The following is a 14,606-nucleotide window of genomic DNA, read 5'->3' on the forward strand; positions in this document are numbered from 1 at the left end:
GCCGAGATTGTATCTGCTGAGCCACCTATTTTAGTATCATCTGCAAATTTGACAAGTTTGCTACCTATCCCAGAGTCAAGATCATTAATATAGATTAGAAAAAGCAAAGGCCCTAGTACTGATCCCTGTGGAACTCCACTAACAACCTCACTCCAGTTACAAGCAACTCCTCTAATCGACACCCTCTGTTTCCTATACATCAACCAGTTCATAATCCATCTATTTACATTACCCTGAATGCCTACAGCTTCCAATTTGAGGATCAGCCTTTGGTGTGGAACCTTATCAAAAGCTTTTTGAAAATCTAAGTATATCATATCATATGCTTTCACATGATCTACAGCTGCATTTGCATGTTCAAAGAATTCTAATAAATTAGTAAGACATGATTTGCCTCGTCTAAAGCCATGTTGACTATCTCCAAGAATATGGTTTTCATTAAGATGCTCCTCCTATTTTCTGTCTAATAATTTTTTCCAACATTTTACAGGTAATGCAAGTGGGACTGATTGGTACGTAATTTCTTGGCTCAGTTTTGTCCCCTTTCTTGTGGATTGGTATGACATTTGCTGTCTTCCAGTCAGTTGGCACATCCCCTGTTCAAAGTGCCATTTGGAATATTTGAGATAGCGGCCTATAAATTATTTCCTTCATTTCTTTCAGTAGTGTTGGAAATATAACATCTGACCCAAGACAATTGTGTACGAAAATGTATTTATGACAAAAATAAATAGTTGCATTTCCCATTGCACTTTTCTCCCCCAAACGATACCCAAACATGTTATAAACTAAACATTTAATCTGACTTGGGTCTATCTTAAAGAACTTGTACAAATGTAATGCACAGGCAGAGGTTCGGACCCAGCACCTTCCACACTGCAGCCCAACACAGCTCAGCTGTACAGAGCTGCGGTCTTGAACCACAGTCCTGCCCTGGGCACAATATACTAATACTATATTGGCTTTTATTATATACTAAGTCAGTGTTAGTCTATGAATAGCCCACTATTATAACTTCATATTAAATTGCATTACAAATCCTGCTGGGTTGTAATAAAACTTTCAGTTTCAATATCATATTTTCAATTTCATAGTACTGTATTTAATAAGACCTTTCCACTGACAATTTGTACACTGGTTATTTATCTTTAATATATTTTTTTCCTGTGGTGTCAATTTTATCCATGTACATCAGAGAATTTGCCACTATTCACGAATTACTAATATGTAATTTGTAATTTGATTAATATGTAACTTGACATTCTTCTCTCCTCCCTCCCCTTGCTGTCCTCACCTACCATCCTCCTGGGAGACTTCAACATCCACCTCTCCAACCCTTACCAATGTGCCGGACTTCTTCCTCTCCTTCACTCCTTCAACTTCTCTCTCTCCCCATCTCCCCCCACTCACAGGGCTGGCCAACAGCTAGACCTCATCTTCTCTAGAGGCTGCTCCCCTTCAATGCTCTCCATGAAACCCATGGACATCTCGAACCACCACTTCATCTCCTTCTCCCTTTCCCTCCCCTCCCTCCCCTCCCTCCCCTCCCTCCCCACTCCACCCACCCCCTGTCACCTTCCGCTGTAATCTCCGCTCTGTCTCCCCCTCCACTGCCCTCACTCTCTTACCTTTCATTGACTGTTTTTCCCATCTATCTGTCAACTGTGCTACCTTGACTCTCTCTGTCCTCTCACGTCTCATCCTGCCCATCCCTCCCCTCCTCAGCCTTGGCTCTCTGCTGTTCTCCGCTCAACCCGAACTGGTCTGCTTGCTGCCAAACATAAGTGGAAAAGGACCAAACTCCCAGCTGCCCTCGAAGTCTACCGCTCGCTACTGTCCACATTCTCCTCCTCACTCACCTCAGCCAAGAAGTCTTACTTCCAATCTCTCTTCGAATCCACTGTCAACAACCCCTGCAAACTCTTCTCCACCTTCTCCTCCCTCTTTGCCCCCCCTCCCCCTCCCCCTCCCCCTCCCCCTCCTCCTCCCTCATCTCTCACTGCTGATGATTTCGCCTCCTTCTTCTCCTCCAAGATTGCAGACATCCGCAGGCTTTTCAACAGTCCCCCCTACTCTCCCATCACACCCAAACCTCCCACCAATCAAGCTTCTTTTTCTTCATTCTCACCTCTCTCAGATGCTGAAGTTTCCACTCTCCTCCTACGTCACAAACCTACAACGTGTGCCCTGCATCCTCTCCCTTCTCGCCTCCTCCAAGCGGCCGCTCCTGATCTTCTCCCCTTCAACTCCTCACTCCTCTCTGGCTGTTTCCCCTCGGCATTTAAACAAGCTGCCGTCATCCCACTCCTCAAGAAACCAACCCTTGATACCACCTCTCCTCAGAACTACGACCCTGTCTCCCTACTCCCCTTCCTCTCAAAGACTCTCGAGCAGGCGGTCCACCGTCAGCTCTCTGACTTTCTGTCCCAACACTCACTCCTTGATTCTCTGCAATCCAGCTTCCGCACAGCTCATTCCACTGAGACGGCTCTCCTGGCAGTCACTGACTCCCTCAGCTGTGCTCGGGCGGCCTCCCTCTCCTCAGTCCTCATCCTCCTCCATCCTCCTCCTCACCTTCTGCTGACCTTCCCTATCTTGATCCCCTTGGAATCCACCACACTCTCTCCTTCTTCTTCCACTAAAAATCTAGGAGTCACCCTTGATCCTGTGCTCTCCTACACCCAGCACATCACTACGCTGACACGCACCTGCAGATTCTTCCTGAGCAACATACGCCGAATCCATCCCTTCCTCACCGACTACTCGACTCAGCTGCTCATCCAGTCACTTGTCCTCTCCCCGCCTGGACTAGTGCAACTCCCTCCTGGCCGGCCTGCCTTCAACTACTACCCGCCTGCTCCAGCTCATCCAGAACTCTGCGGCTCATCTGGTATTCTCTCTCCCCCGATTTGCACACGCTACTCCACTGCTCCACTCCCTCCACTGGCTCCCGATACCGGCACGCATCTAGTTCAAGACATTGACCCTCATCTACCGCTGTCTCAACCACACTGCACCAAGCTACCTTCAGACACTCGTCTCTCCATACATTCCCTCCAGACCTCTGTGCTCTTCCAGTGCCAGAAGACTCACTCTACCTCCTCTCCACTCCCCTTCCTCCAGAGCCCGCTCCTTCTCATTCCTGGCCCCAAATGGTGGAACGACCTTCCCACCAAAGTCAAAACAGCAGAGTCCTTGACTTCATTCCAGCGCTTACTCAAGACACATCTTTTCAGACAGTACCTATAATATTAGTCCTTTTAACCCCCGTCAGATAGCACTTCACAAATTGTTATTATGCTTCTTCCGTTTTTAATTTGTTTCCTCCTTGCTCCATTCCCCATAGCCCCTGACTGTGACCCTACAAACTGGACAGCACTTAGCTTTTACAGTCCAGGATGTAGGACCTCACTTACTGTACTTGCCTGTTTAAATAGTAAATTGAAAGTTGTAAAATGTATTATATTTTGAATTGCTATGTTTTATGTTGAACTGTATTTTTGCACTTTGTTTTACACTTATGTTGTAAGTCACCCTGGATAAGGGCGTCTGCCAAGAAATAAAAGTAATAATAATAATAATAATAATAATAATAATAATAATAATAATAATATTATTATTATTATTATTATTATTATTATTATTAATAATAATAATAATGTTGTCAATGTCAAAAACAAAAACCTACATGTATTTTATGCCCTACATGTAAAAACAAGATTTGTGGTTATGAATAGAGCTATGGGTAGTTCAGTTACAAAAGTTGTCAATACATTGTAATTTTTCACATTTAGTTCCACTTAGTGCAGTACTATCCATAGGTAGTCTGCAACTGGAATAGGACTAATTTAGTCCCATACTTAGTCTCCTCTAGAGGGCAAAAGCAGTGATTTTAGGGTTTGTTGCAATGGAGACATTTTTCAGACCGCAGCTGGGACTTGCTAAGTTGCAATAGGTATTTAACTTGCGTACTTGTTTAGTATGGAGCTGCATACTATAACAGATATTTCTTCAACCACTGCATCAAACTCTTCTGACCTCTTCTTATAAAAACAGCCACCGTTCGTGCCTGCCATGGGTGCAGCCAATGAAAGAGAAAGACTCAATCTGTCTTTCAAACCTTATGGCTGTTTACTGTATTTGTTCATTGTGGCAACTTTGAAATTATTATTAATAATAATAATAATAATAATAATAATAATAATAATAATAATAATAATAATAATATTTCTTGGCAGATGCCCTTATCCAGGGCGACTTACAACATAACTGCAAAAATATAGAGAGGTACAAGGCATCAATCATTACAAATTCAACTTAGCTAAAACATAGCAATTCAAAATAATACATTTTACAAATTCCAATTACAATGTACACAAGTACAGTAAGAGATTCCTGGATGGTGAAAGCTAAGTGCTGTCAAGATGTAGGGTTACAGACTAGGGCTAAGGGAAAGGGAGCAAGGAGGAAAACAATCAAGAACGTGAGGAGCATAATAAGCTGAAGTGCTATCTAGCAGGGATAGAGGACTAATATTACAAGTGCTGTCGGAAGAGATGCGTCTCGAGTAAGCGCCAGAATGAGGTCAAGGACTCTGCGGTTTTGACTTCGGTGGGCAGGTCGTTCCACCACTTAGGGGCCAGGGATGAGAAGGAGCGGGCTCTGGAGGGGATGTATGGAGAGACGAGTGACTGAAGGTAGCTTGGTGCAGTGTGGTCAAGACAGCGGTAGGTGAGGGTCAAAGTCTTGAACTGAATGCGTGCCGCTATCGGGAGCCAGTGGAGGGAGCGGAGCAGTGGAGTAGCGTGTACGAATTGTGGCAGAGAGAATACCAGACGAGCTGCAAAGTTCTGGATGAGCTGGAGTGGGCGGGTAGTGGATGCAGGCAGGCCGGCCAGGAGAGAGTTGCATTAGTCCAGGCGGGAGAGGACCAGTGACTGGACGAGTAGCTGAGTTGAGTAGTCGGTGAGGAAGGGACGGATCTGGTGTATGTTGCTCAGGAAGAATCTGCAGGTGCACGTCAGCGTGGTGATGTGCTGGGAGAAGGAGAGCGCAGGATCGAGGGTGACTCCTAGATTTTTAGTGGAAGAAGAAGGAGAGAGTGTGGTGGATTCCAAGGGGATCGAGATGGGGAGGTCAGCAGAAGGCGAGGAAGAGTGGGGGAAAAAGAGGAGATCCGAATTGGAGAGGTTGAGCTTGAGGTGGTGCGAGTGCATCCAGGCGGAAATGGCCGACAAGCAGGAAGAGATGCGTGAGGGGATGAGAGGGTCAGAAGAGGGAAAAGACAGGAAGATCTGGGCATCATCAGCGTATAAGTGGTAGGAGAAGCCATGGGAAGCGATGAGGGGGCCCAGGGAGTGAGTGTAGAGAGAGAACAGGAGCGGGCCCAGGACGGAGCCTTGGGGGACACCTGTGAGGAGAGGTTGGAGGGTGGATGAGGAGCCTCGCCATGTCACTTGGTAGGACCAGTCGCTGAGGTAGGAGGAGAACCAGGTAAGAGCAGTCCCAGAGATCCCAAGGTCAGCGAGGCAGGAGAGGAGGATGGAGTGATCGACGGTGTCAAATGCTGTAGAGAGGTCAAGGAGGATGAGGACTGAGGAGAGGGAGGCTGCCTGAGCGCATCTGAGGGAGTCAGTGACAGCCAGGAGAGCCATTTCAGTGGAGTGAGCTGTGCGGAAGCCGGATTGCAGAGGATCAAGGAGTGAGTGTTGGGACAGAAAGTCCGAGAGCTGATGGTGGACCGCCCACTCGAGAGTCTTGGAGAGGAAGGCAAGTAGGGAGACAGGGCGGTAGTTCTGAGGAGAGGTGGCGTCAAGGGTTGGTTTCTTGAGCAGTGGGATGACAGCAGCTTGTTTAAATGCAGAGGGGAAACAGCAAGAGAGGAGTGAGGAGTTGAAGAGGGAGGAGATGAAGGGGAGAAGATCAGGAGCGGTTGCTTGGAAGAGATGAGAAGGGAGAGGGTCCAGGTCGCATGTTGTGGGTTTGTGACGTAGGAGGAGAGCAGAAACTTCAGCATCTGAGAGAGGTGAGAATGAGGAAAAGGAAGCTAGGTCGGTGGGAGGTTTCAATGTGATGGGAGAGGAGGGTGGAGTATTGAAGAACCTGCGGATGTCTGCAATCTTGAAGAAGAAGGAGGCGAAATCATCAGCAGTGAGAGATGAGGGAGGAGGAGGGGGAGGGGGGGCAAGGAGGGAGGAGAAGGTGGAGAAGAGTTTGCGAGGGTTGTTGATAGTGGATTCGAAGAGAGATTGGAAGTAAGACTTCTTGGCTGAGGTGAGAGAGGATGAGAATGTGGACAGTAGGGAGCAGTAGAGTTCGAGGGCGGCTGGGAGTTTGGTCCTTTTCCACTTTTGTTCGGCGGCACGCAGACCAGTTCGGGTTGAGCGGAGAACAGCAGAGAGCCAAGGCTGAGGAGGGGAGGGATGGGCAGGATGAGACGTGAGAGGACAGAGAGAGTCAAGGTAGCACAGTTGACAGATAGATTCGAAAAACAGTCAATGGAAGGTAAGAGAGTGAGGGCAGTGGAGGCAAGGGTGGAGGGGGAGAGAGAGCGGAGATTACGGCGGAAGGTGACAGAGGGGGTGGATGGAGTGGGGAGGGAGGGGAGGGAAAGGGAGAAGGAGATGAAGTGGTGGTCCGATTTGTCCATGGGTTTCATGGAGAGCATTGACGGGGAGCAGCCTCTTGAGAAGATGAGGTCTAGCTGGCGGCCAGCCCTGTGAGTGGGGGGAGATGGGGAGAGAGAGAAGTTAAAGGACTGAAGGAGAGGAATAAATCCGGCACAGTGGGAAGGGTTGGAGAGGTGGATGTTGAATCCAGGCTCAAAGCCTATTGTTTACAAAGTAGCTGGTCATACTTGACAACTATGGGTGCAAATAATTATGAGTACTGCAGGAATAGGTCCTGAATGTTCCTCTGTGCTTTGATGTTAATCACCTGTATTACAGGGTCAGGGATTAGGGTTACAGACTATGGTCGAGGTTGATGCGATCAGCATCAGAGGTCACAGGAAGAGAAAAGAGGCTGCCATCTGTATGTGGACTAAGGGCCGGATTAAATCAAAAGTTTGAAAACTTCAGAACTGTACTCATTTGCGGCTTCATTTTCAGTAAGATGACACTTTCTTCTAATCATAAATGTAATCGCTATAATGTACAGGTTTGTAGTTTGCCATTAGTGGGTGGGTCAAACTTTTGATTTAATCCAGCCCTAAATCTCATTTCTCCCCAGTGCTTGGTTTTAAATATAGAGCTGTTGGAATTTGTGGCAACGCCCCATTCATACTGAAATGCCACCAAATTGCGGGCAAATTGCCGGCAACGTTTGCCTGCTTTTTTTTCCTGTTGCCCCCCATTCACACTGGGTTTGAATGGCAGAAAACTGCAGGCAAGGATGCATTCAAACATAAAACAGACTGCCGGCAAGAGCGCTGTAGCTATGGGACCGAGATCGCTACAGAGGCCCGTGGATCCGGAGAGCAAACCCGGACAGACGCTAGACGTGTTTGTGTAAGTGCGATCATTTCCCCGTTTAAAGATATGGCAGTAGCAGTAAAATACTCCGAGACGGATATTTAGGCAAAACAATCACCATTCGGCAGCGCAAAATTGATTATAATATCCTATTGTTGTGTTCTGTATAACTGCATACAGTGTGTTTAAATAGACAGTTGGATGCGATGACTATTCACACTGTTGTAATACGATTATGAAAATGAATTGCTTTGCTGGTCAGATCTGCGCACATTCTGCACAATGTGAACGCACCCATGTATTATTTGGTTGTATCAGAAGTAGTCAAATGCGTTAGACTACATGTAGTAACTTTATTGCCGTCATTATTATTATTATTATTATTATTATTATTATTATTATTATTATTATTATTAATTAATTTATTTATTTATTGTTATCCAGGGCGACATACAAATAAGAGCAATACAAAGTGCAAAACTACAGTACAGTTCAAATCATAATGCAATTTACAATTTACACACGTGTATAGGAAATATACAGTAAACAATACAATGTAGTCATATGCATTTGTTATTGTACGCATTATGCTACCATTTCTTATATGCATTAATCATGTAAAATGTAAATATCCGGTGTTTTATTAATACAAAAGGAACCGAGCTCCTGAAAATCACGAAAACGAATCCGAGTTCCGAACTGAGCACGTTTGTACACAAGGCAAGTGAACAGCGAGCACACTGGCTGATACATTGTTTCAAAGAAAACAAACCGAACTGATTTCGTTTCAAACTAACCCAGTGTGAGGGGAATCAGTGTGAGAGGGACCCATTCAATCAGACCTTGCCTGCAAAAAAAAAATCAGTGTGAATGGGGTTTAACAAACAAAAACAATTAGAACACAATGTTAATAAGATTATCAAGTCCCCCATGCCTTAACTTCCCTTCAGTGCTGAATTAATGGTCGACAATCTTTCAGCAGAGACCAGTAAGTTCCATGGATGAAATGTATTAAACTATAGTTTCAATATGGTTTTACATGAAGGGTGTGAACATATACTGTATACATAATGCCAAATGGCAATGTGCCCAAAACATGAACTTTGCACCTACTGTATATCTACTCCGACTTTCTGCCTACCCTGTCTTGTGTGTGTTCTGTAGGTGGAGTACAGTAAACTACTCTGGGAAGCTATTTTAAAGATATGGAATAAACAGCTCACATTGTTTCCACTGAAGCTGCCTGCCCCACTGTATCTGACAATCAAACTGGTCTCTCACAGACACAGTCATTACTGTAGGAGGGAATTCTCTTTTGCAGGTTGAGATACAGAGACAGCTGCAAGGAATCCAATAACTGTTATGTTGATTTAGAATTTATTTTTTAATTTTTTGCAACTGAACATTCTGTATTTATCTTTTTTGATCATGAAGAATAAGATCTAAACCCAAACCTGAAATGCACATTACCATTATAGATGCAATCTGGTTTCAGTTAAAGGCAATGAAATGTAATTCATGTAGATAGTATGGCTTAAAGGTTGTTGTTTTTTTGGCATGTTATAAGTGCTCATAAGTGTTTTATACCCTTCCCATCTAGAATCGCCTACAGTCAGCCAACTTGAGTAGCTCCCTGCTGACACAGGAGAAAGTGTACTGCAGTGTTTCCACGTCTGGTTTTCATTCTTGTCAGAGTTCTTGATCTCCCACACTCGTCAAATTCCTTTAACTGAACAGTTGGTTGATAAAACTAATTCCAGCTCTGCATCTCCAGTATCTCCAGGACATCTCAGCACTCTTATGCTGGTTTTTATTAAACTCTGTACTCTTGTGCTACTGATTACTTATGCATTATTAGCACTTTTATTATTTTACTTCCTGTTCCTGTGCCTATCCCACCCCTTAGCCACATACCAGGGACAGAACTCTATTATGTTTGCAAAGGATGCATGCTTATTGTGTTCTGAACCGACTGCATTTACTACACTTTGTAATGCTTTGAAAATATTTCTTGTGAAAACTACAGGCAAACTGAAGAACTACTGCAAGAATATGTACTGTGTGATCAGCACTGTGTGGCCTGACATGAGGGGAATTGGCCAGGTGAGAGAGAGAGAGAGAGAGATGCATGCTGACACCTTATACCTCATTTCCATTGCTGGCGTGGAGGGGTCGGAGCCAGCTGGCTTGGGTCTGGCCACACCAGACAACCAAAAAAAGCATTTGCATGCACTTGTATCTGCACTTGTATCTGATGTGCTGTGTTTTGTGATGGCGACAAAAGGGTAATGATTTGGAGTTATAAATAAATTGTGGGAGAGGGGCCAGACCCTAATCCTGCCCATAGCACGTAAATATGGGGTTCAAATGCTACTTTCCCAGCATTCATTGCTTTGCATCCGCACATCCTCCCCAAACTAGCTTGCTATTCCATGGTTGAGGGGGGATGGGTTGGAATGTTCCAATGCCACATGGCCAGGTAATCGTTCTCTCAGCCAAGCAAGCTCAAGCCACATCTAAACACATTATTACACTCCATCCATCAAAGTGTTATTAAAGTTCAAGCAAAGCACTTGACACATTATAGTAGTGCTTTTTTTTTTTTTTATTCCTTTGCAGGGCAAATGTAGCATACCAGATTCAGTTTTCCATAATGCCTACCCCTATAAAATGCCCTACACCACTCACAGAAAGCATCTCCAGCACAATTACATGACAGTTTCCTCAGCCCCACGCATCTGACAAGACCTCAGTGCCTTGCTGGCTATGTAGTCACGGTGTCAGGTTTTTGACAGGAGCCGTGTGTGCTTTCTGGGCTGTGAACACATTCCAGTCTACAAGGAATCAACAGCAGTGCGATGACCCCCTCCCTCAATACAAACCTCCCAGATACACCTGCCCACATTGACATAGATTATACAGTGCTCAAATGGGACACAAGTGCACCGTCTTGCTTCTTCTGTGTTCTGTCTGATTCTGTGCATGTCAGAAAACAGTCCAAGAAGTGTCTAATGCATTGGCTTCCAACCTGCACATTGCAAGCAACTGCTGTAAATTCACCTGTATATCAGTCTTCTTCACATTAAATTACAGCATGACTTTTTTACAGCACATAACTGTAAATTGGTCAGATATGTAGGACACACATTCTCTGGTAAGGAAGTGAGATTTCACAGCCCTGAGACATGGAGATCCTGTAGCTTTCCACTCATATATAACCGGTGTGTTGTGTAAAAACTCAGCAAAGTATTGTGCCAAAATAATAACTGATTAATTTTAGCAAGTTTAGAATATATTTGCCTGGGACAAGTTTCAAAACTTTGGAACCACATCGATCCTTGAAAACTAGGTGACCATTGTGTACTGGTCGCTAATTCACAAAATACATACTTGGTTACCTTCCTATTGCCACAAGGTGATATAGTGGCTCAGTGGGTATTGTAGGTTTGTTGTACCAACACTAAAAGGTCCCCACCATAAAATAAATCAATACACTGAGCTGAATGAAAGTACTGCTGCCCAGAGGAGGAGGAATCAGAAAGGATTAAAAACAAAAACAAAACACAAAACAAGCAATTGGGCCTGTGTAAAGGAATAATTGCAGCAACCACATATTCAGAGTAAAATGTACAGTTTGACACATTCAGTTCAATACCCGTGTTGCTGTAATAATTACAACTCTGCTGCCAGTCAGTTACAGTAAATGTTACAGATTTGTTTTATTTTTAACACTGTGTGGTTTTCATTAAAACTGAGATCTAAGTCGAACCCTTGATGAAACGGACGCTGGTCTTCTTCCAACCTTGTTAGTTGTTCTCGTCTCTTAGACAGGTAGAAATTATTTCCAGTAAAGCAGCTGAAAACTGGGCTGGAATGACAACCAGGACCAGGGCTGGTTAAATTAATATACTTGCTTCTTTGCATTTAACAATTCACACAAATTGATGTAAATTGCCTTGATTTGAGCACTTCTAGCACTTTAGACCAGATTCCACAAATAAATAAAATGTGGTTTAGTGAAAATATAAAACATAAGAACATAAGACAGTTTACAAACTCGACCCATCGTGCTCATTTGGTGTCCATTAATATCTAAGTGATCCAATCCAGTCTATTTTAAAATGTTCCCAAATTTTCAGCTTCTACCACATCGCTGGGTAGTTTATTCCAGATTGTGACTAATGGATGTGACTTAATAGTAATATGGTGACCATCACTGAAGACAATATTCCAATCAAAAAACAAGATTAAGGTTGGTTGATTGTTGGCTCATATTTGGTATGCGACCATCCCTTATAACCTGACTGACGATTACAATGCAGAAAATTGCAGATCAACTTTAAAGACTGCATTTGACCTTTCCCATCATTAACATAAGAAACACACTATGCTGTCATGTAGGACTTTTGATGAGGCAGTTCATAAATATTTGTCTGAGAATTAGGCCTACCATAGTGACAGGTTGACATTTACACTTGAGATCTGTTGAATGTCTTGTAAACATCTCTCTCTATCTCAAGCTTTGGTAATGTACTTTAGTGTGCAATCAGTCTATTCAAACTTCTTCCTTTCCAGCATCTCTCCCTCTACCATCTCTCTCTCTCTCGTTCAATTACTGAATTAACCTTGTAGTTTGATAAGACACATATAACATTGGTTTAAACTCTGTTTCAATTCATGGGTTTCAAATTTTTGAAAACTGTAGAGAAGGATTACCACAGTAGTGTCACATATGCTCATTAGATTAAATAGCCATTACAGAATAGGGGCCCAGACTGAATCAAGGGCTGTGTGTACTATAGTATAGCACAGGTGCCCAGACTGGAGCCAGCACTGTGTGTAGTGTACTATAGTATAGGATACGTATTTATTTGATTAAACTTCAAATTGGTACTCAAATTAATTAAATAATGTTATATTTTAGTTTAGTTTATTGCAATAGTGGTTTCCTAACACCTGAGATAGTAATGCAACAGTCAACTTTTTATTGCAATAAGGAGTCACACATTAGCACCATACTGCAGTAAAAGGCACACACCCCAGCTACTCTCACTATACTAATCTCAAATAGGAAATCCTGTGGATTGCATATAGATCCGTTGATGTAACTTTAAACAAGTCATCCTGATATTGTTGTTGATTAGACTTTTTTTTTCTTAGTTTTTCTTTTGTTGCTTGCTTAATTGACATGTGTATTCCATAAATACTATATTTAAACTAATGTATTGAAATTATACCAAGCATAATTTGTTAATAATACTGACCCATTACCTACTACTACAAGAAGTAGATGACTTAAGTTTGGGAATTATAATACAAATTCCCACACCAAATTTGTGGGGGAAATGATTTGCATATATAAACCCTCATTATTTTAAGTGTGAACGTTGTCTGCTTGTTTGGCCACACCCGAGATACAATATATTCATTTTAAAAAAAGATAAATTAAAGTTTTATATATGTACATCATGAATCAACATGCGGAAGATATGTATAACATATACATTGCACAACAATACTTTAGCAGTACAAGAATAGTGGATTTGTACTAACCTGTCAAGAAAGGATTGACTCAAGAATCGTAGGACAATTTATTACCCAGAAAAACAACAGAAAAATGTCCTGCATGGTTGGTCTTTACATACAATAGAGTTGAATTTAAATATGTGCCGACTGTATATGTGCCACATTCTCAACTGGTTTACGTATAGGCTATGCCTGGGTCTACACAGTAGTGAGTGTGATTAGGTTCTCACACATTGCAGTGTGCCAATGTTAGTTTAGACAGTACACAGATCATAAGAACATAAGAAAGTTTACAAACGAGAGGAGGCCATTCGCCCCATCATGCTCGTTTGGTGTCCATTAATAACTAAGTGATCCAAGGATCCTATCAAGTCTATTTTTAAATGTTCCCAAATTTTCAGCTTCTACCACATCGCTGGGGAGTTTGTTCAGATTGTGACAACTCTCTGTGTGAAGAAGTGTATCTTGATCATGTTAACACAGAATTCTGTCAGTATTAAGTCTATTAAGATTTCAATTAAATGCATGTATTTGTTTATTTTCTTATATACTGCATTGGCTTCGTTTTGATTAATCATGTTCAGGTTGTTATAAGTGTGCCAAAGACATTTCTGTATAAAACTTCGCGTTGAAACAAATTGGAGTGCTATGTACAGGCCGTAGGTATTACTGTACAGGTTAGTTTGGTGTGACGTTTAAATAGCCCAAACTTTCAAATAACATTGACTTCCATTACTTGTTCATTCAAGGTATGAATGATTGTAAACGTAGTCATATCCGTATTATTGTGTCACCAATCCACTGAAATAAACAACTATTTCCACCATAATAACAAAAACAATCAAACGTTTTCATTTAATGAAATCTTACACTTGGCACACGTTACCTCACAAGGAAACGAAACTGGTTGGCTACTCTCTCAATATGTCTCAATATACAATCAATAGGTCATAACACGAGTAGAATCTAATATATGTTTATACGAATATACGAAATAAACCACCAAAAGTCATAAGACAGAACAATCGTGATGTAGCCTACCTTTTTAGCTTCTTGGATCAATCCCCGAATCACCTGCTTGATATGCGGACCGTTGTCTTTAGGTGGGTGGGTGTGGACCGCCACTCGGGTGACCCCTCTGTAGAACCCTGTGTCCGGCCAGCCTATGTCCAACGGCGGTACATCGGTGTCGGAAAGCTCGGGCCAGTAAGTGGACTGGACCCCCGAATGTGACCTGGACTCGGTCGGATCCCCTTCCGACTTGTCCTCGCCCTCTGATTCGCACTCTTGAACCTGTTGAAAAGTTTGGCGGATCCTCTTGATCTCACGGGCCGAGAGGAACTCCTTCACGTTGTCCTCCTTGATGCGAAGCTTGAAGGCTCCGTCTCCGTTCTTGAGGAGCTGCTCAATGGCCCCTCGCTGCTCTTCGCTGTAATAGAACTCTGGCTTGGATTCGGAGATCTTTTGGTTGACATGATCGTCGTCCATACACATTAACTGGGAATCGGCCATGGTGGGGTGCCGGTTCCAGACCCCCTCCCCTCCCCACCCAGCCTGTGATACTTCAAATCCGCTCTGACTCGTTTACCTGTGTGAGTCAAGTGGAGG

The 14,606-nt window shown here is 43.2% G+C and overlaps 1 protein-coding gene across 3 annotated transcripts in view; it reads right to left on the minus strand.

Annotated features, from left to right (window-relative positions):
- LOC136751465 (protein FAM83F) overlaps positions 1-14,606 on the minus strand; it is a 40,967-nt gene extending 26,361 nt beyond the window's left edge. The window contains exon 1 of one of the 3 annotated variants that reach the window (XM_066707107.1): positions 14,040-14,606. In XM_066707107.1, coding sequence (XP_066563204.1) covers positions 14,040-14,510 — 471 coding nt within the window. In that variant the 5' untranslated portion in view covers positions 14,511-14,606. Of the gene's footprint in view, positions 1-1,341; positions 1,427-14,039 lie in introns of those variants that run through there. The other 2 variants (XM_066707109.1, XM_066707108.1) reach the window with 2 other exon arrangements.

This window comes from Amia ocellicauda, chromosome 6, assembly GCF_036373705.1.
Source record: "Amia ocellicauda isolate fAmiCal2 chromosome 6, fAmiCal2.hap1, whole genome shotgun sequence".
NCBI classification, from domain to species: Eukaryota; Metazoa; Chordata; class Actinopteri; order Amiiformes; family Amiidae; genus Amia; species Amia ocellicauda.